Raw genomic sequence first — 27,973 nt, 5'->3', positions numbered from 1 at the left:
GGAAAAGGCAATCCTTCGGTCAAAAGGCAGGGGCAGGGTCAGGAAAGAACTATTTATTTCCCATAAATACAGCAGACTGTTCGCGCCGGGCGTTTTGTTTTCAATCTGTTTGTTTGTTTTCTTCCATTTACAGAATTTTGCACTGAAAATATATACATGTCTGTTCAACCAAACAAGATCTGCAAAGAAAAACCCCATACAAAACCCTGAAAAGAGACCAGAAAGGGAAGTAAGACACAGCAAAACCCCAGCATAAAGACCTTGCTTCCCCCTCTCCTCTACCACTCGCTGCACCCAGCTCCAACACCTCACCTTTGCTGCCCCCCAAGCCAAGAGCGCAAAGCACCCCACTCACCTCCATCTCGCCCAGGCCTCCGTCTACCTCTGGCAAGCCTATGCAGGGCACAGCTTATTCCTTTTAGGATCAGGCCCTCTTAAAACCAGTTTAGGGATGGGAAGCGGCTCCTGCGGTCACAAGTCCCATGGGGATGTGCCACCCGCCAGTCCCCTCCGTGCCTGCAGATCCCCGCTCTAGTGTCACAGTGATCAGGCGGCTGTGGCGGGCCCCCTTCCCGCGCAGGGAGCCAGGCAAAGGTGCGCAAGGCACAGCTGAACCCCCCCAGAGCAGAGCTCAGTGATGGCCCCTGGTGATGGGCAGCCCTCCAGCCTCTCCATGACTCCCAGTCCATCACCAACCCCACTGCAAGAAGACACTGGAGAGCTGAGAAAGCCCCCCCTGCCCCACCAAGCTCTCCAGCCCAGCCAGGAGGGAGGAAGACTATGTGCTGCTTCCTCTCTCTGACAGGAGGCTGCAGGGAGACTCACACCCTAATCCCCCTCTCTTGGGGCTGGCACACAGGACAAAGTCTGGCAGCAGCCCCCAAAGCTTGCTGTAGATAAAGCACATGGGGAGGGTGTGAGCTTCCTTGCTATGGGGGTTCAGTGCCCAGGTGAAGAGGATGGGAAGGCACAGAGCAAGCTCTGCCCAGCCCCTGGGGTCCCAGTTCCCACTAACAGTTCTGTAACCAGCTGGAAGGACGGAGATATGGGGAGATGACTGGCCCTGACCCCCCCCAAAGCAAGGGCAGCTGCCTGCTCTCCAGTGCTGGAGACACCTAGTCTCCATCCAGCCTCGTTCCACAGCAGCTCCAGTGGGATCCCATCAGACAGGGAACCACCAAGGCCCAGTTCCAAGGAGGGGGCAAGGGGGACAAGCACCACAGAGCACGAAGCAGCTGAAGGGCTGGGAAGCGCAGAGGGGACAGACAAGGAAAAGGATCTTCCTTTGCTAGGCCTTGCCCCAGGCTGAGGCTCTTAAAGCTCCCCTTCCTTGTTCCCCACTGCCCCTAGAAGGGGAAAGCAGGATTAGAAGAGAAGCTGGACAGACTGTGGACAGGGTGTCGCCCTTGAAGAGCAGGGAAGGCAACTGTTCACACACACGCAGCTCTCAGCTCCACTCCTCGTCTTGTGGGGTGAACATCTCCTGGTGTCTCTGCTCTCCTCCTCGAGGCATGCTCCCTCTGGCCCTCGCCCGGCCATCTGGAGAATAGAGCGTGAGCAGCAGCCCCCCTCCCGCCCTCCCCATCTCCTCGGGCTGCTCCAGCCCCTCAGGGCTGGCTTCCCAAGGACTCTGCAGTGTAGTGCCTGCAACGCGCAGCCCTAGAGGTTTCCCCAGGACTCGGGTGGGGGGAACTGGTCCACATCCCCCATTTCATTGTAGGTTTGCTCTCCCATGGTGAAGGTCAGCTTGTACCGTAGCCTCACTTTCTCCTGGAGATGGGGGAGAAAGAATAAGCTGTCAGAAGGGGTTGAAAGAAAAGCATGAGGCACAAACCCTACAGGTCTTCTGCAAGCTGAGGAGAGCAAACAGTGACAGGGTAGGCAGGCTTTGCCCAGGAAGCAAGACCAGCCTCTGCTCATGCCCCGGCGACAGTGCTGTTACCTTCTGTGGGTTAGCGAGCAGCAGGACTTGTGTGATGGCACTGGGGTGGACGATGGGGTTGAACGCTGGCAGCTCTGTGCCTGAGGGAGGCTGCAGCTTCACCTTCATCACCTATGGAGAGAGAAGAGCATCCCACATTCCCAAAAGGGACTTGGCAGCCAGAGGTCAAAGAGTAGAGTCAAAGAGAAGAGTATTGTGCTGGTTCCTGCTAATCTGAAGGCAACACAACTCTCAGCCCCACAGAGCTCTCTCCACCCACCCTGCCCTTCCTGCAGAAGCAGGATCGCACTTTGGCCAGGCCTGGGGACCTCAGCCCCAGAGGTTGCCTTACCTTGGGGACAGCAGACTGAAAGACAATGTTGCGGATGGGCTGTGGGGCCGTGCTAAGCATCGAAATCACCACCACAAGCACATCGGGCCTCTCAGGCAGGGCATCCTTAGCGAAGTGGAAGAGGACACGGAAGCCGTGCTGATCATAAACCGTCACAGGGAGGATGCTGCCTGTGGGAAAGGCAGGGACAGGCAGCAATCAGCCATGAGGACACTGGCCCTGCAGCAGCCTTTGCCCGTCACCCAAACTCCGTACAAGTGACAGAGACACTGCTCCTCCTCAACCTCCACAAAATCCAAGCAGCAAGAAGTTTCCCCACACTCTTCCCTTCCACATACACATGATTTGTTCCCCCCAAGCTTGCCCTCCCTCTTCCTCCCTCCCTGGCTCACTGGGTTTGATTGACTCCAGAGGCACAGTGATGTTGGCCAGCGAGATCTCCTGGGGCAGCGCGGTGGCAGGAGGCCGTGGTGGGACTGCAGAACTTCCTGCTGGCGTGGCAGCAGCTTTTGGTAGTGTAGCAGGGGCAGGCAGCTCTGAGGTCAGGGGCAGCGTGGGGTTAGGGGAAACACTCTGGAGCACGGGCAGAGTGCTGGGATTGTGGGCTGTGGTGCCAGAACTGCTCCTGTTCTGGAGATCCCTCAGGGTGAGCCGGGGGGGTGGCTGCTGCTTCTCCCTGTATGGAGAGAGAGAGCAAGGAGTGGAACAGGGCACTGAAGTGGCATCTCCAGCACCCCAGACATGGACACGATGGGGAGATGAGAGATTGCGCTACCCCTGCTTACCATCGCACTTGTTGAGACTCTGGAGGCAAAGACTGTCGCAGCAGAGTCTTGCCCAGAAGGTCCAGGTCATCCAGGCCACTGGTGGAAGGAGAAGGTTTGGGGGAGGATGCGCCAGCATCTGCTTTGACTGGTGGTGTTGCTGTGATAGGGGTGATATTGAGCTCGTTGCTATCCGATGACTGTAAAAAGAGTGCAGAGGAGACCCCCCAAGCAGGGTTGCATATCAGCACCAACCAACAGATGTGGGACTTTTCCCTACCTACTCCCTCTATTGCTTTCACCACCCTCCCCACTCTCTGCCCTGGCTCCCAGCATGTTACCTGGAAGCTGTTCCAGCCACTGCTGTCACCAGCCTGGGCAGGATGCGGTGCTGGGTCATTCAGGCCTGCCAGGGATAAAAGCAAACATGATGCTCAGTTACCAAGTGGGTAAGAGCATTAAATGTGGCCTGAGTAAGACACAGAAGCAGCAGGGCAGAGCCACTGATGTGGTCTCCATCTCTGGCCCCTATCCATGCATGGGGGAGAGCCAGGAGGGTGACAGTGTTTTTTCTGCCCAGAGATCCTCAGTTACAATCCACTTCTCACTGCAGTTGGCAGAGAAGTGAATACTACTGTGCTGACAAGCCCAACTGACCACATTGTCTACTTCATGCCGTTGTACTCAAAGCACCTATCTTAGGAAACAGATACTTTGCTGGGAAAAGCAGGACTAGAGCCTCCTAGCACTGGCACCTGACAAGAATTCCATGTGAAAAGTTCTGGAGTCCCATGCATCTGCTGTCAGCTCGTGACTTCAACTGCAAGGAGTAAACATAAGGAGCTGAGGGGGATCCACCCTTGTGATCCCATCTGGGGATGGCCATTGCATCACTCTTGATTTACCTGCCAGGTCAGTTCTCCCAGAGCAAATCAGAGGGCACATCCCTGCAGGCTCTGACTAGCCAGGAAAAGACCATGGGACTGAAGCTCAGAATCATAGCAGGGTCTTTCCCTCCTTCTCCTTCATACTAAGGACACTTCTTGGGTCTTTCATTATTGATCTCTACCAGAACTCTCCCTTATTCATGTTCCTGCCACAAGGAGAACCATCCATGCAGACTGTCCAGAATCAAGGGGAGAATAAAGAACTTTTGCTCTGGATTTCTCACCTAAAGACATGAGTTCATCATCCAGCAAGGAGACAGAGCCACCTTGGTCAGGCATGGGGACTGCTGAGCCACCTGACAGGGTGGGCAAGGCGGGGTAGGAAGGGCCTGTTGCTGGAAGATCCAGGCCTGACAGATCCAGAAGTGCTGAGGTGCTGCCTGCAAAGAAGGAACAAGCTGAGAGACAGAAACCTTATCCCGTGCACTGAGGCCAGTTCCTAGCCTTCCTCACCCCTGGGAGACGAAACTCCCCTTCTGCTCTCCCTTTCAATTCCCTCTCTTTGTGCATCAGTCATCCCTACAAGCCATTTCCTCATCTCACCAGCCCCACTCAGACCTCCTGCAGGTTTCACCTTTCCACTTCTCCCAGTTGTCTCTTACACTGCAGGAAACCAGCAGTAGGGTTCCTCTGCTCGACCTTCCTGCCCCCATTCCCCAAGTCTCCTCACCTCGAAGGGGACCAGCCACCGTCTCCCCATTGATCTCTTCTCCCCGTACAAGCTGCTTATAGAGATTGATCACCTGTGTCAGATTGTCATTGGCTTGCAGGATCTCCGCTGAAATGGAATAGGTGGGAAGTAAGTTTGAAAATCGTGACGAAACAGAGTGACTTTTATACTCCAGCTCTGTCTATTCCTTCAAAGCAAGGCCCAAGGAACTGATACAGCCCACTGCAGACAGCATTTTCACAGTTGCTTCTGCACAGGGTACATTGACACAGCAGGACAAGCTCAAGCATCATTCCTACAGGGAAGTGGAGGAAGTCTGCTGATTGCTGTTACATGCTCACCATTCGTGCCAAGCCACAGACTAACCTACAGTGAGCAGCCACCCCAAACAGACTGGCAGCTGCTCACAGATGCCATGGGCAGCCCAAGCACAGGCTCCCTAAAAGATGGAGCGAGAAAGGGACAGAATAAGAAAGGCCAGATGTGCTTACCCAGAGCTTCATCATTGTCTTCTGTGTCACTGGCGAGGCGGAAAAGCATGGGTCTCATGCGCTCGCAGCGCTGATACAGCTCCTGGGGGAGAGGACAAAGGGGTGCTGAGATGAGGAGCAGGATGCTCAGCTGGGGGTACAAAACAGGCAGGAGGAACTTCGGGGGATACGGGTCACCTAAGCCCAGCGAGAATGCTGGGATGGCCTCTCCTCACCTTCATTAGGTCCTCATTGCTTTCCGTTGTCTCCCCCTTGCTGTAGTTTGTCACCATCTCTGTCAGCAGCTTCACGTTGTTGTTCACCTCCTCAATGGCATTCACCCTCTTGGAGATCTTCTCCATGCGCTTCTGGTCCTAGAGGGGAAGCACATGGGGAAGGATGTCCTTGCTCTTGTCTGCAACTTGGAAAGGAGGAAGGCCGGGCCAGCCAACACACCAACTCCCTGGACTAAGGCACAGCAACGATGCCCTCAAGACAGCTCCCACTCCAGATCATCTCTGGGCCAGCACTTGCCAAACAGGAATGGAATTGCCATAGGTCTAGTGCTGCAGTGGGGCTTGGGCCACAGAAAGCTCCCAGAGCCATTCCTCCAAGTAGCCAAAGGATGGCAAAAATCACACAAGGACTCTTTAGCAGCTGCTGTAAAATTTGGGGCAGAAGCTCTGTACATCTGCATGAGGACAGAGAGCTACTGCCCCCTTAGTGTCAATCACTGCCATGCAGACCATGACTCCCCAGCTCCCCTTTTCCCCTGCCGCACCTCCTGAACCATCTCCTTGATGAGCTTGTTGGCAGCCCGGAGGTCCTCAGGATGGGAACTTTTCAGGAGACGAGCCAGTATCTGCCAAAGAGAAGGTACCTCTGAGCCTAAGTTGAGAAGTGTTAACCAGGGGCACTTTTGAAACACTTAAAGCCAGTTACCCCTGCCCTAAACCCATTTCTATCAGAGGGAGCTGACATTGCCAGCCCTTTGAAAGCCCAGCCACAAGAGCTTGTGGGCTGTCAGAGACCAGGGAGTGAAGTAATACAACTGCTCTTCCTTTTCCTGTTGTGGCTCTGGTCTTTCACTGAAGATTCCCTCCATTTAAAACCTGCTCCTGGCTCCTGCTTGCCCATCATGCACCATGGAGACCCTGGAGCACAGCAGCCCTAGTACTGAGGGAGAGAGAAAGCCTGCACATGTGCCCTGCAGCAAACTGGCATCACACCTCTGCTGCAGAACTACACTCAGAGGAGCCCAATACTTGCTTAAACGTATCAGCACTGATAATGCAGAGGCTTGTCTGAGGGGTGACACAATTCTGATGGAAAAACAATATAGGATGGGTCCAGGAGGGGCTAAGTAGTTGGGCAACAAGCAGATTGCAGTGCTAGGGGTGGGGAAGAGATAACAGCAGCAGCATCTAGGGCTGGGATTTAAACTTCATGGCCAGATAGCTCAGAAGCCTGGAGAGCACACAGCAGCAAACCTCCCAGAACCTGCTGGGCTAATGTCAGCACTTCACCCTTTGCACCATCCTGCAGCTAAGTGCTCCAAAGGTCAAACTGAGCCACATGCCCCACCTCTGGCTGTTTCCTTTGTCATGATTTTGGAGTGGGCCCTCAGCATTCCTGTGACGCATTTTCTGAAGGACAGCATGTGGAGCAGGAGCCTTGACTCTTTCTGGATCTCCACCTCAGTGGGACAGGAGATGCTGGGGCAGGGAAGACGTTGCCTGCTGACCTTCTCCTTGTACGGAGCCCTTACCTTGGATTTCTCTTCATCATCAAAGATGATATTCTTGGGCCGAGGTGGAGGGGGTGGAAAAGGAGCATCGTCAGGCAGTTTTGGGTCGCACTTCACAATCCCTGCAGTAGACACCAATGGAGGGAGGTCAGAAGGACTCACCCACTGGGGGATGGCACTGCCACTTAGGGCTTTTCTTCCCTAACAGCCCACCAAACCCAGCCAGGACTGAGGCTGTGTGGGTTTGCTCCCGCTGTCCATGATCCTGGATTGTGTTTTCATGGAAGAACTGCCACGTAAATATCCTCTTAGAAAAACCCAGCATTAACTGCAAAAGCATGCACAGCCCTTCAGCCCCTGACCTCCCCAGTGCCCCATCCCCTGCAGAAGCAAGCAGATGTCCCCTCTGAGCCATCAAGGAACACAGACCACGAGCAACTCCCTCTGCCCAGCTAGGAGCCTCAAGGCACCCAGCTCTTTCACCTGGCCCTGCTGCTGAGCCAGACTGAGGGATGTGCTGGGCGTAGGCACAGGAGACTGGTTTAGATTCTGGCCAAACCATCCTTCCACCTTCCCCTTCCAGACCACTGCCTCTCACCTTGTTTCTTGAGCATCTGGTAGGCTTCTGAGATCTTCACCTCGTGAGGCAGCCCCAATGTCCAGCTGTACATCAGCTCCAGGATTTTTGACTTCACTTTTTCTGATGTCCGGCTACCAAGATACTAGAGGAAGAGAGAAGAGGTGGCTTGAAGCTGATCTGAGCCGTTGCAAGCCTGGTCTGTTCCTCTCCTCCCCTCCCCCAGGAGAAGTGACACCGTTCCCAACGGCACAAGGAGGAGGAAAGAGGAAGCAAGCAGGAAAGCTCATGAGACCCTTGCAACACGTCCTATGCTGAGCTTGGTTTCCACCACAGGAAACACAAGAGGTGGGAGCCCCTCAGTGACATGCAGGGACAAGTGGGAAGACTCAGGCAAGTCTCTGTCACCTTGTGAAGGAAAGGATACCGCTAACAGAAGCTGCTCAGCAAGGAAGTCCTTCAGGAACAAGAGGACAGCCAGGCTGGGAGAGGAAGGACTGTGGGTAATGGTCCCTGGAGCAGGGCCCAGCCCGCTCTCCAGCACAATTGTGTGGCACCTTTTAGGGCTTGGTAAGCCCCAGATGACCAGCACCCAGCTGTGAGATGTCCAAACATCACAGCTCTCCCCTTGCCATGCGCTCATCCTTCACACTTCTCCTGTGGGTCTCCCGGGGGCACTGGTGCTAGAAACACTGCATGTGCCACCAGGGGCCAGTGGCTTAAGGTAGAAGACATTCTCTAGGGTGCCTAGCAAGAGGACTTTAGGATGCTGCTGTCACTGTCCCTGGCTATTCATCATCACAAGCTGTGACTGGCAGATGAAGGTTTTCCTTAGTCATATTTCGTCTGTGTTCCCTTAACTCTACGTTTGCTGGTCTTAACTGTCTTGACTGAATCAGAGAGCATGCACAGCTTGTTCTGCTGCAGGAACAGCAGCATCAGCACAGGAGCAGGTAATGACTTGGGCCTTCAGATGGACTTGCCACAGCACCACTGACCAGGCCTGGGCTTGCCCTCTGACAGTGTCTCAACCAGGTTGGGACACCCCAGAGAGACATGGTCACGGTGTCAAAGCTGGGGGACGTTCCTGAGCACAAACAGAGCCCAACAGAGATGCAGGGAAGGTGACTCCAGGCACGCACATAAACCCAGCAGTCTCACAAGCACTGGTTGCATCATGTCTAGCTGGCCCTCAGCTTCCTGCATCAAGAAACAGCCTGGTGCACGTTGAAAGCTCACCTCCCCACCAGAAAATTCACCAGGAACGAGGGCTAAACCTCTTACCAGCAGTGTCCTGTTTCCCCCTCATCCCAATGGGTGCTGCTCAGCCACCACTTCTTCCCACAGCCCTCCTGCCACCAGGCTCCAGTCCCCTCCATCCAGCACAATGCCCTGAGACCCACCTTGGGTGACACCACTTTGATGAGCTCATTGAGGAAGCGGAACTTGCCCACCTCATCATGGAAACGTTTGCCACAGCTCTTCATGCAGGACTCCAGTACCTGGGGAGAGGGGCCGGGTGAGCCCCAGCATGGGGTCAGCAGCAGCTTCAGGAGCCAGATCCCCCCTGCACCAGGCATGGGGGCTGTGGCTATCCTCACACCCCCTTTCCCTCCCAGGTGGCCAAGCACCCTCACAAAGGGAAGCAAGAAGATTTTTCTCCTTGGGCTCAGTCTTTGCGGAGGTGGCTCAATAGCCCACGGAAGGGGATACTGTTAGAGAGCTCAAAAACACTGGTGGGGTTTCACACTGTGGATCCATAACACAATTAAGAATCATAGAATTATTTAGGTTGGAAAAGATCACAGAGTCCAACTGTTAATACTGCCAAGCCCACCACAACAAAACCCAAAAACCTTTCTATCAACTTCAGCAGGCTCTGATCCTGTTGAAGGATCAGAGGAATAAGACCTTTCCTACCAAGTCATCCCTCCAGTCTTGTGGAACCACCTTCAGCCCTTCTCCCACCCAACGGCCCAGGTGCAACAGGGTTTTCTCAGAGGGAATTCAAAGCTTCTTGTGTCTCTCCAGTCAAACTGGAGCAATCCCACATGCTGGCCCTCCATGCAGTTCTACGAGCCTGCAGATGCCCTTACCGTGAGCGCCTGGATCGCTTCCCATTCCTGCGGAGACTGGATCTTGTGGGCAAGAAGTCTGGTGGCAAGCGGAGGACTGGAAGGAGTGAGGGGAAAAAAAAGACTAGCTGGTTACTGGTGGAAAGCCTGGTGCTTGTGTTTCTATCTGAGAACACAGGGTTGAAGAGCATGTTGCAAGTTTAAGGCACTGATATGGCACCAAGACACCTCAAAACCCTGGGGGAACCTTCTGTTAGTGGTCCAGCACCCACCACCCACCCCCACTTTGAGGGGCTTTGTGCCTCTTCAGCTCTCAGAACAACCACACTGAATTCTACCAGGTGCAATCACAACCCGGGCCTGTGACCCAGCGCATCCTGCGGAAAGGACGCGGCACTTACCCCTCTAGCTCCTTATTGAGCTGCTCACAGAAAGCATTGATACCATCCCAGTCCAGGTCCTTGTTCAGGGGGTTTGTCGCTTTGTCTGCAGGCGGGACAAGGGGACGGTGAGAAAGATCTCCCGGTGGGGAAGTGAGGGCCAACACCGCTCCCGCTCCCTCCCTTCCAGCTCCAGCGGAGGGCGGCACGGAAGGAAGAACATACCCACGTCCACTCGCACCTTCCACGGCACGAACTCTCTCACCGCCACCAACGCGCTCGGCTGCGGGGTCTCACCCCCAGACCCCCTCACGGGCACGGCCGCCCTGCAGGGCACCTCAAACACCCCTCTCCGCCCCAAGCCGCTCCTCCACACACCGCCAGGCCCGCCCCGACACCCCGCTCGGGGCGACCCCCGCCGCCAGCACCGTCCTTCCCTCACGCCCCGGTGCCCTCCCTCCGCCATCCACCGCTCCCGCCGGGGCCCGCGCCGCGCCGAGGGCAGGCAGCGGAGGCCTGCTCGCAGCCGCACTCACTGATGCGCGCCTCCAGCGTCTCGGGCTCCATGTCGGAGGGCCCCGGCCCGGGCCTCCCGCCGGCTCCTCAGCGGGGCCCGTCCGCCCGCCCGCCGCGGCGCCGCGGGGCCATGGGGAGCGCAGCCAGCCGTGCAGGGCGGCGCTGCCGCGGCCTCACCATAGAGCGGCGGAAGCGGGGCAGAGCGCCCCCTGACGAAGCGCGGCCGTTCCTCCCGGATCCACCATCGAGCTCACGGGGCGGAGGAGGAAGCGGAAGGCCCCCGGGAAGAGGGCACGGCGAGCCAGTGGGAAGCCGAGCGGGCCGGAAGCCGGCCTCTCGGCCCGGCCCTGCCCGGGGGAGCCCTGCGGCGGCAGGTGAAGCTGCTTCCGGCACGGAGCGCGGGCACTTCCGCCCCGCCGCGGAGCCCTGTGTCCTCTAACAGGACACGGCGCGGCGCATGCGCGGTGCGTGCCCCCCGGCGCTGAGAGGGGACCCCGGTGCCTCTCCTGGGGTGTCGGGGGGCAGCGGGTGTTGCAGGAGGTGTTAGAGGTGCTCGGGCTGTGCCGCCTCCTGTCCTGGCTCCGTCGGGGCTTCTGCGCCCTGGCTGCGGGTCGGGGGGGTTAGGGACCCCTGGCAATAACTGAGGGTTCTAGGAATATAAGCCCTGTTTGTCCGCTGAGGGTGCTGAGGCGCTGAGGCGCTGGCACAGGGTGCCCAGAGAAGCTGTGGCTGCCCCATCCCTGGCAGTGTTCAAGGGCAGGTTGGACACAGGGGCTTGGAGCAACCTGCTCTTAGTGGAAGGTGTCCCTGCCCGTGGCAGGGGGTTGGAACTGGATGAGCTTTAACGTCCTTTCCAATCCAAATCATTCTCTAAGTCTTTTTCTCTTATGCCTCTGGTAATCCAGGCCAGCCCTAACGGCGACACTTAATACCTCTTGTTTTCTCTGTGCTCCAGTGGTCTTGGAAGGAACAGAGTGTCTGAGCGCCTTCTCCCTGTGGTGTTTTATTGCTTTTGTTGTTTGCTTTGCTTCTTTCTCAGCAACACTGGTGAAAGGTGCCAACGCAAAGACGTTTGGGGAGCGCAGCCCTCCTGTGTGCATGGCGTGGGCATCGGTGCTCCAAAGCTTGCCCTGCCGGAGCCCCCGCGATAAGAGCACGTTAAGAGTGCGATACAGCCTATTCAGCTTTAAAGCATCTGATCCGGAAGATAGACGTCTGAGTCAGCGCGGTCCTGTGTGGGGTTACTCATTTACAGTGCTAATCCCGCAGATGGCAGCCGAGGGAGCTGCCCCGAGGTCACGCCTAATGTCTTTTCCTTATGGATAGCCATTGTTTGGAGCGGGATTTTTTGGCCATTAAGAAGTACTTTTGCTTGACTGTAGTTCTTTTTTTAACTGTTACTGACTTGCATCACAAAGCCTTTTTTAAGCGCCTTCCATAGAAAATGGTCACATCCTTCGCTCTGCTGTGTTCAGGCACGTTTTACATGTGGTGTTTTATGAGTCAGCCTTGCCTGTCACTGCTACCTGTTTGATTTTCCTGAGAATCCTTAAGTCATCTTTAGGAGACCGACGCTTGGATCCTGCTCTTCTAGGTCATGCCCGATCTGTGCAGCAGGCATGCATCTCCTCTGCAACCCACAAAGCGATGCCTCTGAAGGAGTGGTTTTGCAGTCTGGTGTTTCACAGCCCCCTTTTGCTCAGGTTTCGGTCTGTCTGAGTCTCAAGGTTGTTTATTTGCCTCTCTTTGGCAACACCCAGTGGTTAGCAAGGCTGAGGTGAATGGAAGGCTGCACCTCTTTTCAGCTGGTTGCAAACAATGGCAAGTGAACTCATGCATAACAGTTGTGTCAGCGGTGGCCTTTCAGACCTTGCTTTTATTTCTCATAGATTTAGGAGTCTCTTTTCACTTTGGCTACATCTGCTTTCCATATAGCAAGGACCTTAAATGCAATCAAAAAAACCTCAGAGACCCAAGTCTGAATTTTGCTCCCTGTAAAAGTGGCTGGATGACATGTGAGGAAAAACCTGTCTCCTCTGGGGCCCCCAACACAAGAGTGATATGGACTTGCTTGAGCAACCCCAGAGGAGGCCATGGAGATGGTCCGAGGGCTGGAGCACCTCTGCTTTGGAGACAGGCTGAGAGAGCTGGGCTTGTTCAGCCTGGAGAGGGCTCTAGGGAGACCTTAGGGTAGCTCCCAGTGCGTAAACGGGCCAACAAGAAACCTGGAGAGGGGTATTTTACAAGAGCCTGTAAGGACGGGTCCAGGAGGAATGGCTTCTGGCTGAAAGAGGATAGATTTAGATTAGATATTAGGAAGAAATTCTTCACTATGAGGGTGCTGAGGCGCTGGCACAGGTTGCCCAGAGAAGCTGTGGCTGCCCCATCCCTGACAGTGTTCAAGGCCAGGTTGGACGGGGCTTGGAGCAACCTGCTCTAGTGGAAGGTGTCCCTGTCCATGGCAGGGGGCTGGAACTGGGTGAGCTTTAAGGTCCCTTCCAACCCAAACCAGTCTGTGGTTGTTGTCCCTCAATTTATTTTTACTGACAGCTGGAATCCCAAACTAGGTTTGGATGGAGTGAGGTGCTCCTGTTGTAATTAACACCACACCGAACGAAAGTACTGCAGCTATAATTAGCTCGCAGCCAGTTGCAGGGGAAAGTGATTCCAGAGGCATGGGTAGCTGGCATGCTGGTGGAAGGGAAGCTGGTGCTGGCAGAGGGGTGCTGGATCCCAGGTTGGGCAGGTCCTGCAGCAGGCTGTCCCGCAGAGGGCAGCAGCAGGCAGGAAAGCTCCTGCCTGACCGACCTGGGCTCAGCGGCTGCCCTTGGTGCCTTGATGTGTCGAGGTGAATCGCAGAACAGGCACGGTGCCGCTCGGTCGGGACGGGCAGGCGGCCTTGCAGGAGCGGCTGGGTGGCCTGGGACAGGGGTTTTCCTCCTGCCAGGTCGTCTTTAGCCAGCCAGAACGGCGCTATCGCCCTCGCTCTGTCCCAGCGTTTGTTTGGTTTCTCTGTCTTGTGTGTTTATGTGAACCCTGCAATGTTTTTCAGATGTGCTTCTGTGCAGCAGAGAGAGCTTTGGTGTGCTTCCTAAAGGGTCGTCAGCTCTGGCCCATGACGTGAGGTTCACCTTTCCCCTGTCGCATTCCTCTTGCCTTGGCAAGGCATTCTGCCCCGGAGACCTTTCACTTTCCTGAAGCTCAGTACTGCAGTCTTCTGTTCCCTTTTCTTGTTTCCCTGCTCTGGCTGACTGCAGCAGCCGGTTCCTGGGGTTTTGGCTCTGTTTTACCTTTGCTGCTTTCTCTTGGAACGGGGTTGGCAGCACCTCTCTGACATCACCTCGGACCACGCACCCCTTACGCAATCCCCTGGATTTGCAGCTCTGCTATTCCCTGACCTTGGCTAATCTCCTTCCTTTTGCAATACTTCTAAGCACCTTTCCCAGCGGAGGGTTGCAATTACAGAGGCAAGTATAGAGTTGCATACTTCTCTAGAGGGAGAGAGCAGGTTTGAGTTCCTTTAATCTAATAGGAAATGTCTCTTTCCCTTTCATATGCAGCACTTTCTTGTGGTATGCAGTCATGCACCAGGATTGCTCCATTCCATTTCTTTCAGCATTTCCCTTTTTGCCGTAGGAAGACCTGTCCCTGGTGATCAAAGGCATCCTTCTAAACTACAGGGGCAGAATGAGGAAACAGGATGCTGGATAAGGGATCAGAAAACCTGCTGGCTACATATCTGCAATTAAGCATGTCTTGGAGCAAGACTCGAGGAAATGCACAAGCTTTGCTCGCTGCCTCAGTTTCCCTGGTCCTTAGCGTGGGGATAATTGCACTTGCTTCCTTTAGGGAATTGCCCTGACCTCTGTATACTAAATTTCCTTTCCATATTGGTTCTGTCATTGGAGCAGCTGGCTCAGCGAGACAAGCAAGCGAGAGGGGCAAATACCAGAGTTAGAGGTGAGCTGTGCTGCTTCCTTGTCTTCAAGCCCTCCTTCCAGACTGGGCAGTGTCTTGATCCCTTGACTGAGCAGGCAGCAGTGCCCTCCTGGCTGGTGTACGGAGTAGCAGTGCCTTGTTATCCCTGAGGAAGGCTCAGATGGGTTTGCTGTTGCTGATAGCTTCTTCCCATAAGAGTCCAGGACATGTTCTGAAAACATGGGACTGCTGTTGCTGCTGAGGAACAGTGTTGGCAGCAGGCAAAGATGAAAGAAAACTGACAGGACAGACGCCCTAGTTATAGCTATGGCTTGGGGGCTGATAGGTTATGTATCTGGGTGAGCCAAAACCAGAACAGGGAGAGGAAGACCTGCCAGGTTAGAGAGACCTGCTTCAATTTATGGGGCTGAAGCGAGCATCGAAGGCCCCAAGCCCGCAAGGGGGAGCCTGGATGAAGTCATCCACTGCACCGCTGATGAGATCAGCTCCAGTTGGGAAGAGATCCGCTACTGATAGAGTGCACTTGGGATTCAGGTGTCGAGTGGGGCACTTGAAAACGTGAACAGATTTACCCGTTTTTGCTCGGTTATCACTAGCAGATGGAAGGAGTGTCATTAGAAAGCACAACTATTTGGGGAAAAAAATGGTTTAAGAGGCTGGATTTTGCCAAGATACAGTTTAGCTCTAAAGAACAGCAGGAGGGAGAAGGAGAAAAATCCTCTTGCAAAGGCATTTTTCATGGGCATCCAAGCGCGATCTGAGCAGAGATTGGCGACATGAGACCAGGCATCCTGGAGCAAATCCCCAAGCCTGGATGATGAATAAATCCCTGCATTGCGGAAACAACGAAGTGTGACGTTTGCCAGGGATGTTGAGGGGGGCTCAGACGCAGCCGTATGCAGCCTCTCTTTTACAGCACGGCACGAGGAGGAGGCATTCCCGCTGCGGGGTGCCCCGGCAGAGGATGCACGTGCTCTCTGCTGTGCAGCTGGCTCATGTTTGGCAGCTGGGGAGCTTCAATAGATGGGGTTTGGCCTGGGCTTGAAAATCCCCCATTGCCAGCGCGCCCGCTTTGGCTGCAGCTGCCTCAGGTTCCCTGTAGGAAACTTCAGTGCTGTCTTAAGTCCGTGCTGTGAAATGGCAGGAGGAGGCAGTCCAGCAGCTCTCTGCCTCCAGCCTGGCTGCTCAGCCTGTGCTTGGCAGCACAATGAGCTTCAGCCCCAGTGAGGAGCAGCAGGGCGGAGTGAACCCAGTGCTGGGGCATGGCAGACACGGGGTTAGGAACAGAAAGAAAACTGTGACTGAGAAGGAGCTGGAGGAGGGAGACACAGAGCCTGTGTATGCGGATTTGCTGAGGGTGGACCTGGCCTTTCGTAGGCGACTTTCTGGCCCCTCTGGCTTTGTCCGTCTTAGTAAATGCAACAGGAGCAGGGCCAGGCCCAAGTGCTGCCATGGGATGATGTCTCACACTGTATGGTTGTTAGCACCATCCCTGGCGCGGGTTTGGGCTGTGCTAGCTAGCAGTGCTGCAGCACGCAGGCACAGCGGGGGGACAGGGTGGGCTGGGGACTGTTCCCAGCAGAGCTTTGGTGTCACTGAGCATTTAACCCCATAGAATCATGGAATGGTTTGGGTTGGAAGGGACCTTAAGATCATCTGGTTTTAACCTCCCACTTTTCACTAGAGCAGGTTGCTCAAGGCCCTGTCCAGCCTGGCCTTGAACACTGCCATGGATGGGAGCAGTGCCTTGGTCCTTGCTTTTGGGCCAAGAGCAAAACAGCTACACCCTGTAAGCCCAGGTCCCTCTGAAGGCAGCCTTTTGAAGTGAAGTCCCCTACAACTTGCATATTTACCCCTTCATTTTCCATCTTTTCCTCTCTCCAAAGATGGGGAAATGTCACTCAACAGGTTATGAGTGAGTGTGTGGCGTGGGAGTGTGTGTGCCAGACTGAAACTGGGAAACACTGTCTGCTGGGCATGGCCGAAAACAGGGTTGTGACTCAGTGTCCTGCACCTCATGCTATGTGTCACTGACCACGTCTGACCTCCTGCCTTGTGGGGTGAGAGATGCTATAAGGAAACGTTGCCTGAGCACATGAGGTCATGGGGATGTGGGGGCCAGCTCCCGGATGCAGGGGATCAGACAGGCCTGGGTGCACAGGCATGCTGAATTCGTACCTCTGGCTCTCCTGGCTTGGGCAGGCAGAACAAGGAGCCCATCATATTGCCCACAGAGCACATGATTCTGCAACCTGTGTCGTGTTTCCCTCACCACCCCAAACTGCATCAGGTTTGGGAACTGGCTCGGGGAGCAGAACAGGGGCAGAGACCATGTATCCCCCATTTAATATGCTGCTGAGACAAGGCCCCCAGCCAGGAGGAGGATCAGGCGCACACCTCTGGGGGTATCTGAGCAGCCTCTGCCTTGTCTCTGCCTGGAGGGGCTGCACACTGTTGTTCCCCTCAGCCCCGTGTGCATTTTGAAGGCAGTGTCCACGTTCTGGGTCTTGCTGCAACCACGTTGCACCTTGCACGTTGCCTCTGCTGGAAGCATCTCCTCCTTCTGCCATCCCTCATTTGCAGGCTGCTCCTCTTTTCACCTCCTTCCTCGCAGAGGGTAGCTTTGCATCTCAAGCAGCTCACCTCCCTGTAGCTGCGCTCTGGCTGGGTTTCAGGAGGAGGGTGCGTGCTGGGGAGTCGATGGGGTTAAAAGCACAGTGTCACAACTGGCTCCAGTGGGCTATGAGACCTCTTCCCTCCAGCTTCCTTTAGCTGCTGTGCTGCTCCCGCAGCAGCCAGCCACTTGCTGGTGTCCAGAGCTGGCGCTAAGCATTCTTCAGCTCATCCTGAGCTGGGTCCCTGGGGAGCTGCGTCTCTGCTGGAGCTGTTCAGGAAGGATTCCCACCCCTTTCCTAATGAGGCTGAGTGAGTAATAGAGATGTTCCTCAGGGACGGTGTTGTAAGGAGTGCTACGTGCATGTTCAGGACCAGAGAGCAGGTCGCCACTAGCTTTTCCCTGTTGTTGTGCAGCAGGCATTGATGCGTGTCCCATCTTGACAGAGGAGATAAGCTATCTGCGTGCAAGTGGGAACTCGCCTGGCAGTTGCAGCCACCCGGACGTTGCATTGTTCTTATCAGATCTCCTGGCTCGACAAGTCAGTCTGTCATGGAGAATGGACACATGTTTGGGGCTATTCAGCCTGGGATATGATAAGATTTGTCTGGTGTGAGTCGTGTTCAAAGCATTTAGTTTGTAATACCATTTTCCCCTCTCTGGAGCAAGCATTCTCCATCCAGGAGTCTGCAGTTAAAGCTGGGTGTCTGCTTCCTTGCTGGGGGCTTATGTACTACTTGCTATATGGGATGGGTCAGAAACAGTAGAGGCTCACAGGAGCTGTCCAGAGGAGGGACAGGATGCCCATATGGGACTGGCCAGCAAAACAGGGTGTCCTCAAACACATGGTATGTCCCTTAGTGCCCAGTATAGTGCTGGAAAGGGAGGTGAGGTGTCCCAGCAATGCAAAGCATCTCCCTGCAGTACTGTGTGGAGATGAAGCATCTCTGGGCAGTGCCATGACCCAGCAGGCTCAGGTGCTGGCTTCAAAAGCTTCTTCACGTGGTGCCAACTCAACGCAAGGCTGTGGCTCTAGCTCCTCCCCGGGAAGCAGTGCAAAAGTAGTTCAGCGCTCATGCTGGTGGGAGTTGGGATCTCCTCTGCACTTTGCTTGTCCTTGGAGCTCCTGCGGCAGGTCAGGCTCCTTTCCCTGTGGCTCATTCTGAAGGTCCATGGGTTCATGTATTTTTGGTGCCCTTCCCCAAAGAGGAAGGAGAGGAAAGGGGGAGGAGAGGAGCAGGGAGAGTCAGTTGTGTGGGCCTGGTCTTTTCTTAGGTCTCCTTCAGATGCCTGCAGTTTCCTCTTCAGATGCCCATTTCTCGCACCGAGTCAGTCATTTTGGGATTTGGATTCCCTTTTTTTTGGCAGCTTTTCTTTCCCATCTCCATCTGGTTTGGTTTTTACTGTTTCATTTTGCAGGGCCATCAAAGGGAGTTTGTTCAAGCTGATTTTGGAGCAACAGATAATTTTGACTTGACAACCCCTTCCTCTGCAGACCTCAGCCATAGCCTTAGATCCAGGGTGGGTCGTCCCTGTGGACCCTCTCAAAGCTGATGAGTGGTGGGTGATGCTTGCCAATGGGGATGGGGGGTACTTGGCTTTAGTGACGTGAGCATGGGAGAACAGACCTTTTTGATTTTTGCTCCCCTTCTTTCCAGCCCATGAGCTGTTAATTCTTGTGGCTTTTCAAAACTTGCTATTTCTCCCTTAGCATTTTCTCTTTTTCTTTTTTTTTCCAGTGGATGAGCCACCCTTGGCATTGCGCCTCGTGTGTGTGACTCAGATGGATGCTGCTCGTCTGAAGGATTCCTGCAAGTACTCAGAGTTGTCCAACCTGCCTGGGCTCAGGCTGGAGCCTGTGAGAAACACACTCGGGCGAGTCATGCAGTGCTAATACTGTTCTCCCTATGCAGGATAGACCACTGTGTGCAGGGACATCCCTGCTGTCCTGTGGGATGGAATTGGGCTGGCTGCTTGGAGCTCAATGGAGGGAAGTCCCCATGGAGCTTTTGTGTATGGCGCAATGCTGTGTTTCTTTTTTGCTTCTTCGGGTTCCAGCCAGCTGGCCTCATGCTGTCTTTGTTGTGGGGAATGGTCCCCTTGAAGTCAGGGGAATTGGGCGTGGGGCATCTTGGAAGTCCCCTGGCTTCCAGTGTTGTCAGTTCAATTGAATCCCTCAGACTTAATCGCACCCACCCAAGGGCTAATGTTTTGCAGAGGCACTGAATGCCTCAGTATCTCCTACTGATAGTAGATGGTGTGGTGAGAGATCAGCATCTCTGATACTGTAGCTGCATTAGCCAGGGGAGCACAGCTTCCTTTTAGCTTCTTGCACAGGTTTGCAAAGCTAGTTTTATTTTTTTTATTGTTTTAATCTGGCCATGGAAGCTTTAAGATAGGAATCAAGCAGTTGGTTTTGGATGTGAACTTGGGTGTCTGTGCCTCAATTTCCCCAATTGTGTGCAAGATGAGGGGGCTGCCATCTTCCTTAATGGTAAGATAAAGCTGTTCAAGATAATCTTTTGGTGCAAGATGCAAGTGGAACATAAACCTCATGAAGCTGATCCTTTGTGGAGAGCTCTTTGGAAGATCCTTTTCCTATTAAGCTAATAATAGCTCATCGAGCAAGTCTGGGTAAAGCTGGGAGATTACAGAAGTTTAGGAGAGAGGGAAGACATGAGTCTTCTATGCATCTTCTCCTTGCCAGTAGGGAAGCTTTCAACACAAGTGCGTTTTTATCTCCAGGCGTGTTTTTGAAAGCCTTTCCCACAACCCACATTCCTGGCATGCCCCCACGAGGGAAAGAATTAGAGAAATGAAGGCTGGAAACGGAACTGGGTGGCATGCAATCACTCCTCTGACCTCCCTTCCCTATCCTCTGCTGGTTCAGTTCGTTCTCCTGCCCCTCAGACAAGCTGGGCACCCAGAAGACATGACTTGGGTTAATGAAATGGCCCTTGATGCCTTATAGGCCAGATTCCTTGCACAGGAACCACCTTCCTCCCTTCCCCATGCACAATGTGTACCACATAAAAATGTTGCCACAGACTTCAGAGCTGCCCAAGAGAGATGTCCTCTGCAAAGGTATAAGGGCATAACTTGGCCATGGGGATGGAAACCACCCACCAGAGCGTGTTTGAGCTCCCCATGGAGATGGGAGATGCCAGTCACTGTGGCACCACTGCCTTTCTCATGGGGTAGGGAGACAGAGTGAGTGCTCTGTGCTCTTGATCTGCTCCACTGCTTGGTGCAGGTTCCCTCCTTCACTCCTGCCCCTAGTCCTGAAGAGACATGTTGGGTTTTTTTCCCACATTTTAGCTGTTCAGCTAGCTTTGTCCTTCCTCCTTATTCCCCACATCCTAAGGAAGAAAAATTGCACCCTCCAGCTGGAAGGGGGTGATGCTGGTGGAGAGCTTACTGCATGCTGGTCACCTCTAACCCCTTGCCTTCAGGTTCAGAGCATAGATGCTGCTTCCATACTTCCTAGAGGGGCACAGTCAAAGATGCACAGAGAGCTGTGGCATGAGGGGCAGCAGGAGGTTTACCTCCAGTCCTTTGTTCCTTCCCATTTTCGTTGATCTGAACGCAGAGACTTCAGTGCCTTCCCCACAGGAGCCGTCCCACTCTGCTTAAGCTCTTAGGCAGGAAATTAGTGCTCATGGGCCCCAGTGTCCTTGTGCCCATCATTGCCTTGACTTCTCCTGCATCTCCTGGACAATCCTCTCCTGTACACGCCCTCAAGATCTGCAGACCTGCTTATCCAGTCTCGGGCTTACCTCAGTGTTTGGCTGAGGTAAGTACATTCTGTTCTCTCGGTCCTCCTCCGTTAGGAAGCTGGCTGACTTTCAGAGCTTGGGGATCAGTTCATGAAAGTTACAGCACTCTCTGCTGAGAGGCAAACCAACACCTCTCCAGCACAGGGGAAACCAGTCCTGTCCAACCTCTTTGGGGATTTCTGGGACTGTTAGGTGGGGGACTGATCATCTCCATCGGATGTGATGGAAGCCTCTTCTCAGGCGTGTCCTGAGCCCTGGCCTCTGAAAATCCAGGGCTCAGCTTCTTGAAATGCACCCCACAGCCCTCTAAGGCCAGGGGCATTCCCCCCTAGGCTTCATAAAAGGTGGAAACCAAGGCAGAAATGTGGCTCAATCATAACTGCTGGGAGGAACCTTAGCCAGGGCCCAGATAAGGTCAGAGAACACGGTTTAAATCAGGTCACTGCTCAATATTTATTGTGTGGAGTTTTTCTCTTTTCTTTTCTCCTGCACTGAAATCCTTCCCCAGAGGCTATTCAAGGAAATAAATAGCCAGTGGAAAGGGACAATAGCTTGCTGTGGAGTACAAATTATACGAAGCAGTAGGAAATAATAGCAGAGTGAGCAGCTGCTACCCCGAGAAAGAATGCATGGTTGAGCTCTCCAGCTCCCTTTGCCTTGAGTGGATGCTGATGCCTGGTTTGCAGCACAGGCTCCCTGGTACCTTGAGTGCAAAAGGGGACTTGTGCCTTTTCCCCTCTGCAGTGTCCTTTTCTGGTGCTGCTTCTTTGGTGTCTAATTGGCGCCAAGCTCAGCCTTCTCTGGGGTGCTAAAGGGATCTTTTGCTGCTTCTTGCAGAGCTTGGTTTGATGTTTGGAGACCTTCATCATAGCACTGTTGGGAGGGATAGTGTGGACCATTTTGGTGTGGATTTTGGGGGCAACCCCTGCCATAGAAAGCCCCAAGAAACCTCTTGCAGCTTGAGTGGTTGAGCTGCCTTGGCTAGGAAGTGGGGAAGCCTGTGGTTTTCCTCAGGGCTTCGCACCTATCTGGCTTATCTCCTGCCCGAGTAAGGAAACAAAATAAATACTGCTGCCAGCAATGATGCTGCTGAGGATCTTGGCAGCCTGCTGTGGAGGGTGGCATTCAGTCTGTGTGGGTGCCCTGTGGTAGAGGCAGCACCTCTAGGCTATGGTACATGCGGTGCTGCTATGTGGAGTTACCCTATGTGTGCTTCTGGTGGCCTGAGATCTCGCCTGTACTAGCAGGAAGGCTGGGGAAGGACTTTTAACCCTAAAACCTACCTTATGGGGCCCCTGCAAATGGAGCTGCTGCATTTCATGGGGTGAAAGCATTCTGCAGAGGACCTGCCCTTCTGGCTGAAAGCTGATGTGGTTGCATTGGTCTCTTCCCTCCTTAAAATATGATTTTTCTGGTTTTTCTCCATGCAAAATTGCAGGCTTGCCTACTCCCTGTTGGAAGCTTGCCTTGCCTTTGGGCTGGGCATGGCCCCCACCCTTGCACCAGTGACTGCTTCTTGGGTCTCTGCTGTCCCAGGGCATGCTCTGGAAATGAAGCAAAGCTTCTTACACTGCCAGCAGTGTGAATATGGGTGTCCCATACCAGTACAGGCCAACTGCCCTCCAGACAGGATGATGAACATCTATATGGGGCCCTGCAGAAGTGCTCCCAGACAGGTACCCTTTCATAGGATCATCTCTCTTGGGGGTGAAGTGTTCCTGGATCCCTTGCACCAGTGGCTGCCAGCTTCCACAACCATTGCTTATATTTTCCTCACTGCACAGACCCTCCACCTCCTTTTCAGATGCCCTTTAGCCGGATTTCCTCTTTCTCTAGGATTTATGTTCCCATCATATCACCGTTTCCCCAGGCTTTCTGCTTTGCAGTGTCTGCAGGGAAGTATCAACCTGCCCCCTTCACCCTCCTTTCATCATCTCAGTCACCACCTCCAATTGGACTGGAGAATTTCGGCTCTTCTGGGGTCCCCAATGTCTCAGCCCCTTCCTATGTGGAGAGCACGTACCTCTACATGAGCGAGACCATCTGCACAGTGCTGGTGTCTGACCACGCAGAGGCTCGGCTCTGCAGACGAAGGAAGTCGCCAGCGCTGGCAGAGTTGCTGTCTGGTTTCCCACTATTGTTCCCGGTGGCAAATAAAAGGGGGGTGAACGCCCCTGCTGAGCACTGTAGGAGGGGGGTTAATGTTATCTCGATAAAATCTCACGGCCCCTCTCTGAGCAGCTCGTGCCTCTTTCCTGCCTGTCTCCGTCTCTGTGTATTCTCACATCCGTGGTACTTGCAGCTCTGCACATAACTCTGCTCAGGCAGTTCTCCCTATCCCTCACACACATGCTGGGCAGCCTCATGCTCTGCCAGTGGCATGGGTGGATAAATCCCAGTGAGAATGATGTTTCTGACTGGCCTATGTGGGAAGCCTCTTCTACATTGCTAGCTGGGGACCTGGGTCTTGTCTCTGTTACGACATTCCTGTGTCACCTTGGCCAGCCATGTAGGACAGAGTTTAAGGTCTGTCTTGGGATGTAATCTCTTGAGCTCTGGAAGTGTTTGTTTCTCCCTGCTGGCTTAAAGTGAGTTCAGATAACTAACCTTGATGGTTGCTATGTGAACAGTGTCTTTGTGCTGCCCTTGTCCCTGCAGAGGGAAATGTGAGTTGCTGGAAAGAGAAACCTCTCGTAGCCAGTGGGGATACTCTGATATTTTGAGAGGAGGCTCTGGGCACTGTGTTCTCCCTGGGATGGCTGCAGGGGAGCAGGATGACATGAAACTGTGTGAGTGGGACACAGCAGTGTGATGGGGAACAGACCCAGTGCCAGAACCCACCATCCCCAACACCGTCTCCATGCTCACCAAGGGAGGTTTCACCAGCACCTTCAGTGACCTCAACAGCAAACAGATGTCCCCAGTCTGTTGGGCTTTATGACCCCCTCCTAACAGGAAGCACCTCCGGGGAAGGAGTGCTTATCAGCACTTACCTCTGCTCGCTTCAGGAGGTTTTGGGGAAGGGCAGAAGCTGTCTCCCAGCTGGCTGTGCAGCAGCAGGATGACTGCACTCAGCTGCTCTCCGCAGGGCTTGAGAGGGAGGCTGAGAGGCTGCTGGTCTCCTGGGTCTTGGCGTCTTCCTCCCTCTCCCTTTCTCACTGACTTCCGGAGTCCAGCAAAACACCACCAATTTGTTCAACCAAACCTGGGTCACTGTGTCCTAACAGCTCTTAACTTGGCAAGAAGACAGCAGGGGTGATGCTCCCCTGTGAGGACAACCTTCCAGTGTCTCGGTTGGGGAGGATGGTGCTATCGAACCTGATGTGCATGGCTCCTCACACCAAAAGAATTGGGTCTCGATGGAGCTTGGATGGGAGGTTGCAGAGAGCTCCCACATATTGCTAGTGCAATCCACACAGCTGGGGCTGAATCTAGAGCCATGAGAAGAGAAAGAGCTGGGATGCCACTTGTGTCACTCCAGCAAAGGACTGTCCATAACTCATGTCATCTAGAGGGGATGTGTTGCCCTCTTCTCTGAGCCCCATAGAGCCCTCCCTTGGAGCACCATGGGAGGGATGGTTGGACAGTTTTGGTGTGCTGGTGTGGGTTTGGGGGGCTGCCTCTTGCCACAAAGGGAAGGATCTGGGATGCTGCTTTTGGCTGAGCTGTTACACAGAAAAGAAGTGAATATGGTGGTCACACCTCTATGGCCAGCTGGGAAGAAGCTTGTCCTATGCATTGGCTGGACTAAGACCCCCAAGGGCTGTTTGTGGTGGTCCCTCCACTGGGAACCCACCAAGGATGCTGGGAATTGGTTTAATCTCCTGAAGTCCTTAATGATAGGAAGTGTACATAGGGAAGCTATTTCTTTGGATCAAAGTCTATTGCCTTAATAGTAATTGATGGGGCCTTGCAGAGGCAGGGGTGCTGTTAATGTGTAAGCTACAGGAAGTCTTGGGATGGCCTAAGGTCCTCAGCGTGAAGCATTTCTGAGCTAAACTGCTGGTAGCTCCCTGCCTGGTTACTCTGCTCTCTGAGGAAGATGTCTGTAAGGGCTGCTACTCCTGTCCTCTGTCACCCAGGGTCCCCAGCTCAGCGGGGCTGAGTGGGGGACCGGCAAGCCACAGCCACCTCTGCTCTCACCATTTGCATGTTATTTCTTGGGCAGCAGGTGATGCTGCCCACCAAACGCTGGGTTGTGCCCCTCTGCTTCAACCCTCTCTGTAGCTCTGTGGTCATGCTCTCCTGCTGAAGACAAACCTATTTTCATCTCCTCTCTCTCTGATATCTTTCCTTGCTTGCTGGCTTCACTCAGTCTACTCTTCCATCACTGACTAAGAAGCCCATGCAAGATCTCCAGCATGGAGGGTTTTTGGCCATGAGAGGAACCCATGCTGAGAGCAATAGATATTCTCCTGGCTGGGGCACTCTTCCACTTGCAGTGGCAGGGGAGGAATAGCTGAAGGAGCCCCGCAGACAATTTTTGTCTCTACCTTAGGAAGAATTTGAAATCTTCAACCTGGGTTTGAAGACTGGGGAGAGCCTGAAGATCAAGGGCAAGATATCCGATCATACTGATGGGTAAGTACAAAGAAACCACCTCGACTTGCCAGGATTGAAGGTGGGCTGTAGAGGGAGGTGGTTTTCCAGGTACAAGAAGCTCAATGTTAGGGGAACCCCTAAGCCACTACTGTGCAAACTCCTCCAGTTCCTGAGCAAAATTAACAAACAGGAGGCATTAAGCACCTGCAATGCTGATGGAGGAATTAAGTGCAGAGCCACGTGTTGGATCTTGGGTCTTCCAAGACTCTGTCCTGCCTGTGTAGCTGACCTTCCTCCTGTTCTCCCACAGCTTCAGCATCAATCTTGGCTCCAGGTCCTCAGATCTGGCATTTCACTTCAATCCCCGGTTCAATGAGTCTGTCATCGTCTGCAACTCCAGGAGTGCCAGTACCTGGGAGGCAGAGCATCGTGATAAGCACCTCTGCTTCTCCAGGGGCTCCTCTATCAAGGTTAGGGATCTATGCTGTCATGGGGTTGTGGGGTGGTGGGGGGAAGCCCCTGGTTAGCAGATTCCCTTACCCTAGAGCTCCCAGTCCCATCCGATGCCTCCTGTGCCCTCCCAACAGCCCCTCATTCTCTGGGGTTTTGATCCTGATTGCTATTTCCACTCCTCCTTTAAAACCCCAATGCTTCCTCTGGGAACTTCATGCAAGCCCTGTCTTCTCAGGCTTTGTAGGTGCTTCCTGGCTCCCCCTGTACCTGCTCAGCAGGTGAGTGCACCAGGGGCATGTATGAAGTTGTGAAGGGGGTCTCCAAGAAGCAGGATCTTGCTGGGTTCTGCTTTATTTCTCTTCCTGATTCTGTCCTGTGCGAACTTGGGCTTTAACACAACCCAGAATTTGGAACAACGTCCAAAAACCTCTCCCTCAGCTCTTCTACTCCTGGATCCATGCTACCAATCTGTGCTCTCCCCTCCTGCTAGGATGCTGTCCTAGTTGTTGTCTCACCCCATCTGATGTCCCCAGACATGAAGAATGCTGCATTTAGGAGCAGTCCTGTTCCTGTTGCTGTGCAGAGGAAGCTTGTTTCCTCAGTCATGGCTGGCTCTTGGGAAAGGAGCATCGAGGTAACAGCTTTGGGGAACAATCCCTTTAGAATTGTAGAATCAACTAGGTTGGAAAAGACCTTTAAGATTATCCGCCTTTACCCCAGGACTGCCAAGTCCAGCACTAAATCATATTACTGAGGGCCTCATCTACGTGGTTTTTGGACATTTCCAGGGACAGTGATTCCACCACTGCCCTGGGAAGCCTGTTCCAATGCCTGATCACCCTCTCTGTGAAGAAATTGTTCCTAATATCCAACCTAAACCTCCCCTGGCGCAGCTGGAGGCCGTTTTCTCTTGTCCTGTCAATTGTAACTTGGGAGAAGAGACTGACCCGACCTCACTCCATCCTCCTTTCAGGTAGTTGTAGAGCGATAAGATCCCCCCTGAACCTTTTCTTCTCCAGACTTAACACCCCCAGTTCCTCATCACACTTGTGCTCCAGACCCTTCACCAGCTCCATTTCCCTTTTCTGGACCCGCTCCAGCACCTCAATGTCTCTCTTGCAGTGAGGGGCCCAGAACTGAACACAGGATTCGAGGTGCAGCCTCCCCAGTGACCAGTACAGGGGGACGATCACTGCCCTGGTCCTGCTGCCACACTGGTGCTGATACAGGCCAGGATGCTGTTGTCCTTCTTGGCTGCCTGGGCACAAGCTGCTCATATTCAACTCCATCCATCAGCACCCCAGGTCCTTTTCCACGAGCAGCTTTCCGGCCGCTCTTCCCCAAGCCTGGAGCATTGCATGGGGTTGTTGTGGCACAAATGCAGGACCTGTCACTTTGCCTGCTTGAATCTCATCCCATTGACTGCAGCCATTGGCCACATTAATTTGCAATGATGAGCAATGTGTTCTTATCCTATCTGCTTGTGTGTGTTTGTCAGAGAAGCTCCTTTTTCCAGGCCCGATATGTGTGAGCTGCTGAGGGCACTGGGGTGTCAGGTTTATTCTGCCCTGTTTGGAGCAGATCTAAGCCATATGGTGTATAAAGACACACTCGGGTTCAACTGCTCTGAGTTTACAGTCTGAGTAGCTAAACAGCCCCGGGAGAGATCCTGTCCCCAGGTCATAGTCTTAGATACCAGCTTGGACCCTTGATGTTAACTGCTCATTTCCTGCATCACTCACAGCTTAAGCCTCCACACCTTGTTTAAGGCTATAGAAACCAGTTCTGCCCCTCACATGTAACAGGCCTATCGCCAGGATGCTCCTAATTTCCCCCTTGTCCCCAGTTGCTGCCCTTTCTCCCCTTTCTTTTCCCAGATCACTATTGAAATGCTGGAACACAAATTCCTAGTGAAACTACCAGATGGGCATGAAGTGGAGTTCCCCAACCGGCACTGCTACAGCCAGATCAACTACATGAGTGTCAAGGGAGGCTTCAGGGTCACGTCCTTCAAGCTGGACTGATGGGTGCTGCTTCCTAGCTCTAATAAAAACCCAAGCAGTGAGAGACTGCTTGCTCCAGCAGATTGGCTTCTGTGACATCCCTGGCTCTGTGGCTCTGTGTGAGACGCCGACAAAGCCCAAGGTTTTTCCTTGTTGGATGGAAACAGCTCCCAGATAACGCCAGGTGCTTTTCCAGGTCAGACCAGTATGCGGGGTTGAATGGATAG

At 53.8% G+C, this 27,973-nt stretch overlaps 2 protein-coding genes across 7 annotated transcripts; one reads left to right on the top strand and one right to left on the bottom strand.

Annotated features, from left to right (window-relative positions):
• Nucleotides 1–38: 38 nt before the first annotated feature.
• On the bottom strand, nucleotides 39–10,654 carry GGA1 (golgi associated, gamma adaptin ear containing, ARF binding protein 1). Of its 2 annotated transcripts, XM_030478911.1 has the most exons (17): nucleotides 10,440–10,654; nucleotides 9,925–10,009; nucleotides 9,545–9,620; nucleotides 8,852–8,950; nucleotides 7,470–7,593; nucleotides 6,893–6,993; nucleotides 5,906–5,986; nucleotides 5,361–5,498; nucleotides 5,146–5,227; nucleotides 4,655–4,762; nucleotides 4,209–4,364; nucleotides 3,379–3,443; nucleotides 3,059–3,237; nucleotides 2,666–2,949; nucleotides 2,274–2,443; nucleotides 1,943–2,053; nucleotides 39–1,770 (listed from the first exon to the last, which is right to left on the bottom strand). In XM_030478911.1, exons 1-17 carry the CDS (start codon nucleotides 10,468–10,470, stop codon nucleotides 1,660–1,662), a joined length of 2,001 nt encoding a protein of 666 aa, XP_030334771.1. In that variant the 5' UTR covers nucleotides 10,471–10,654; the 3' UTR covers nucleotides 39–1,659. The 2 variants fall into 2 exon arrangements, with proteins under 2 accessions (XP_030334771.1, XP_030334772.1); XM_030478912.1 differs by lacking the exons at nucleotides 9,545–9,620; nucleotides 10,440–10,654 and having other exon boundaries at nucleotides 9,925–10,005.
• An 8,268-nt stretch (nucleotides 10,655–18,922) lies between these two features.
• On the top strand, nucleotides 18,923–27,844 carry LGALS2 (galectin 2). 5 transcript variants are annotated; one of them, XM_030478914.1, is made up of 5 exons: nucleotides 18,923–20,765; nucleotides 22,179–22,424; nucleotides 25,247–25,329; nucleotides 25,601–25,760; nucleotides 27,621–27,844. In XM_030478914.1, the coding sequence occupies exons 1-5, from the start codon at nucleotides 20,631–20,633 to the stop codon at nucleotides 27,765–27,767; spliced, it is 771 nt and encodes a 256-aa protein (XP_030334774.1). In that variant the 5' UTR covers nucleotides 18,923–20,630; the 3' UTR covers nucleotides 27,768–27,844. The 5 variants fall into 5 exon arrangements, with proteins under 5 accessions (XP_030334774.1, XP_030334776.1, XP_030334775.1 ...); XM_030478915.1 differs by having other exon boundaries at nucleotides 20,689–20,765; nucleotides 22,187–22,424; XM_030478916.1 differs by lacking the exon at nucleotides 22,179–22,424.
• The last annotated feature ends 129 nt before the right edge of the window (nucleotides 27,845–27,973 follow it).

The sequence above is a fragment of the Strigops habroptila genome, chromosome 3, assembly GCF_004027225.2.
Source record: "Strigops habroptila isolate Jane chromosome 3, bStrHab1.2.pri, whole genome shotgun sequence".
Lineage (NCBI taxonomy): Eukaryota > Metazoa > Chordata > Aves > Psittaciformes > Psittacidae > Strigops > Strigops habroptila.
This window is presented reverse-complemented; position numbering and strand designations above follow the sequence as displayed.

Excerpts from the sequence above, each read along its gene's own strand:
- LGALS2 (XM_030478914.1), top strand. The coding sequence starts at position 20,631 with ATGGGCCCCAGTGTCCTTGTGCCCATCATTGCCTTGACTTCTCCTGCA. Across the intron at positions 22,425-25,246 it reads GCAGAAGTGCTCCCAGACAG|GAAGAATTTGAAATCTTCAA; the intron begins GTACCCTTTCAT and ends TCTCTACCTTAG. Across the intron at positions 25,761-27,620 it reads CCAGGGGCTCCTCTATCAAG|ATCACTATTGAAATGCTGGA; the intron begins GTTAGGGATCTA and ends TTCTTTTCCCAG.
- GGA1 (XM_030478911.1), bottom strand. The coding sequence starts at position 10,470 with ATGGAGCCCGAGACGCTGGAGGCGCGCATCA. Across the intron at positions 3,444-4,208 it reads TGATGAACTCATGTCTTTAG|GCCTGAATGACCCAGCACCG; the intron begins GTGAGAAATCCA and ends TATCCCTGGCAG. Across the intron at positions 3,238-3,378 it reads GTGGCTGGAACAGCTTCCAG|TCATCGGATAGCAACGAGCT; the intron begins GTAACATGCTGG and ends CTCTTTTTACAG.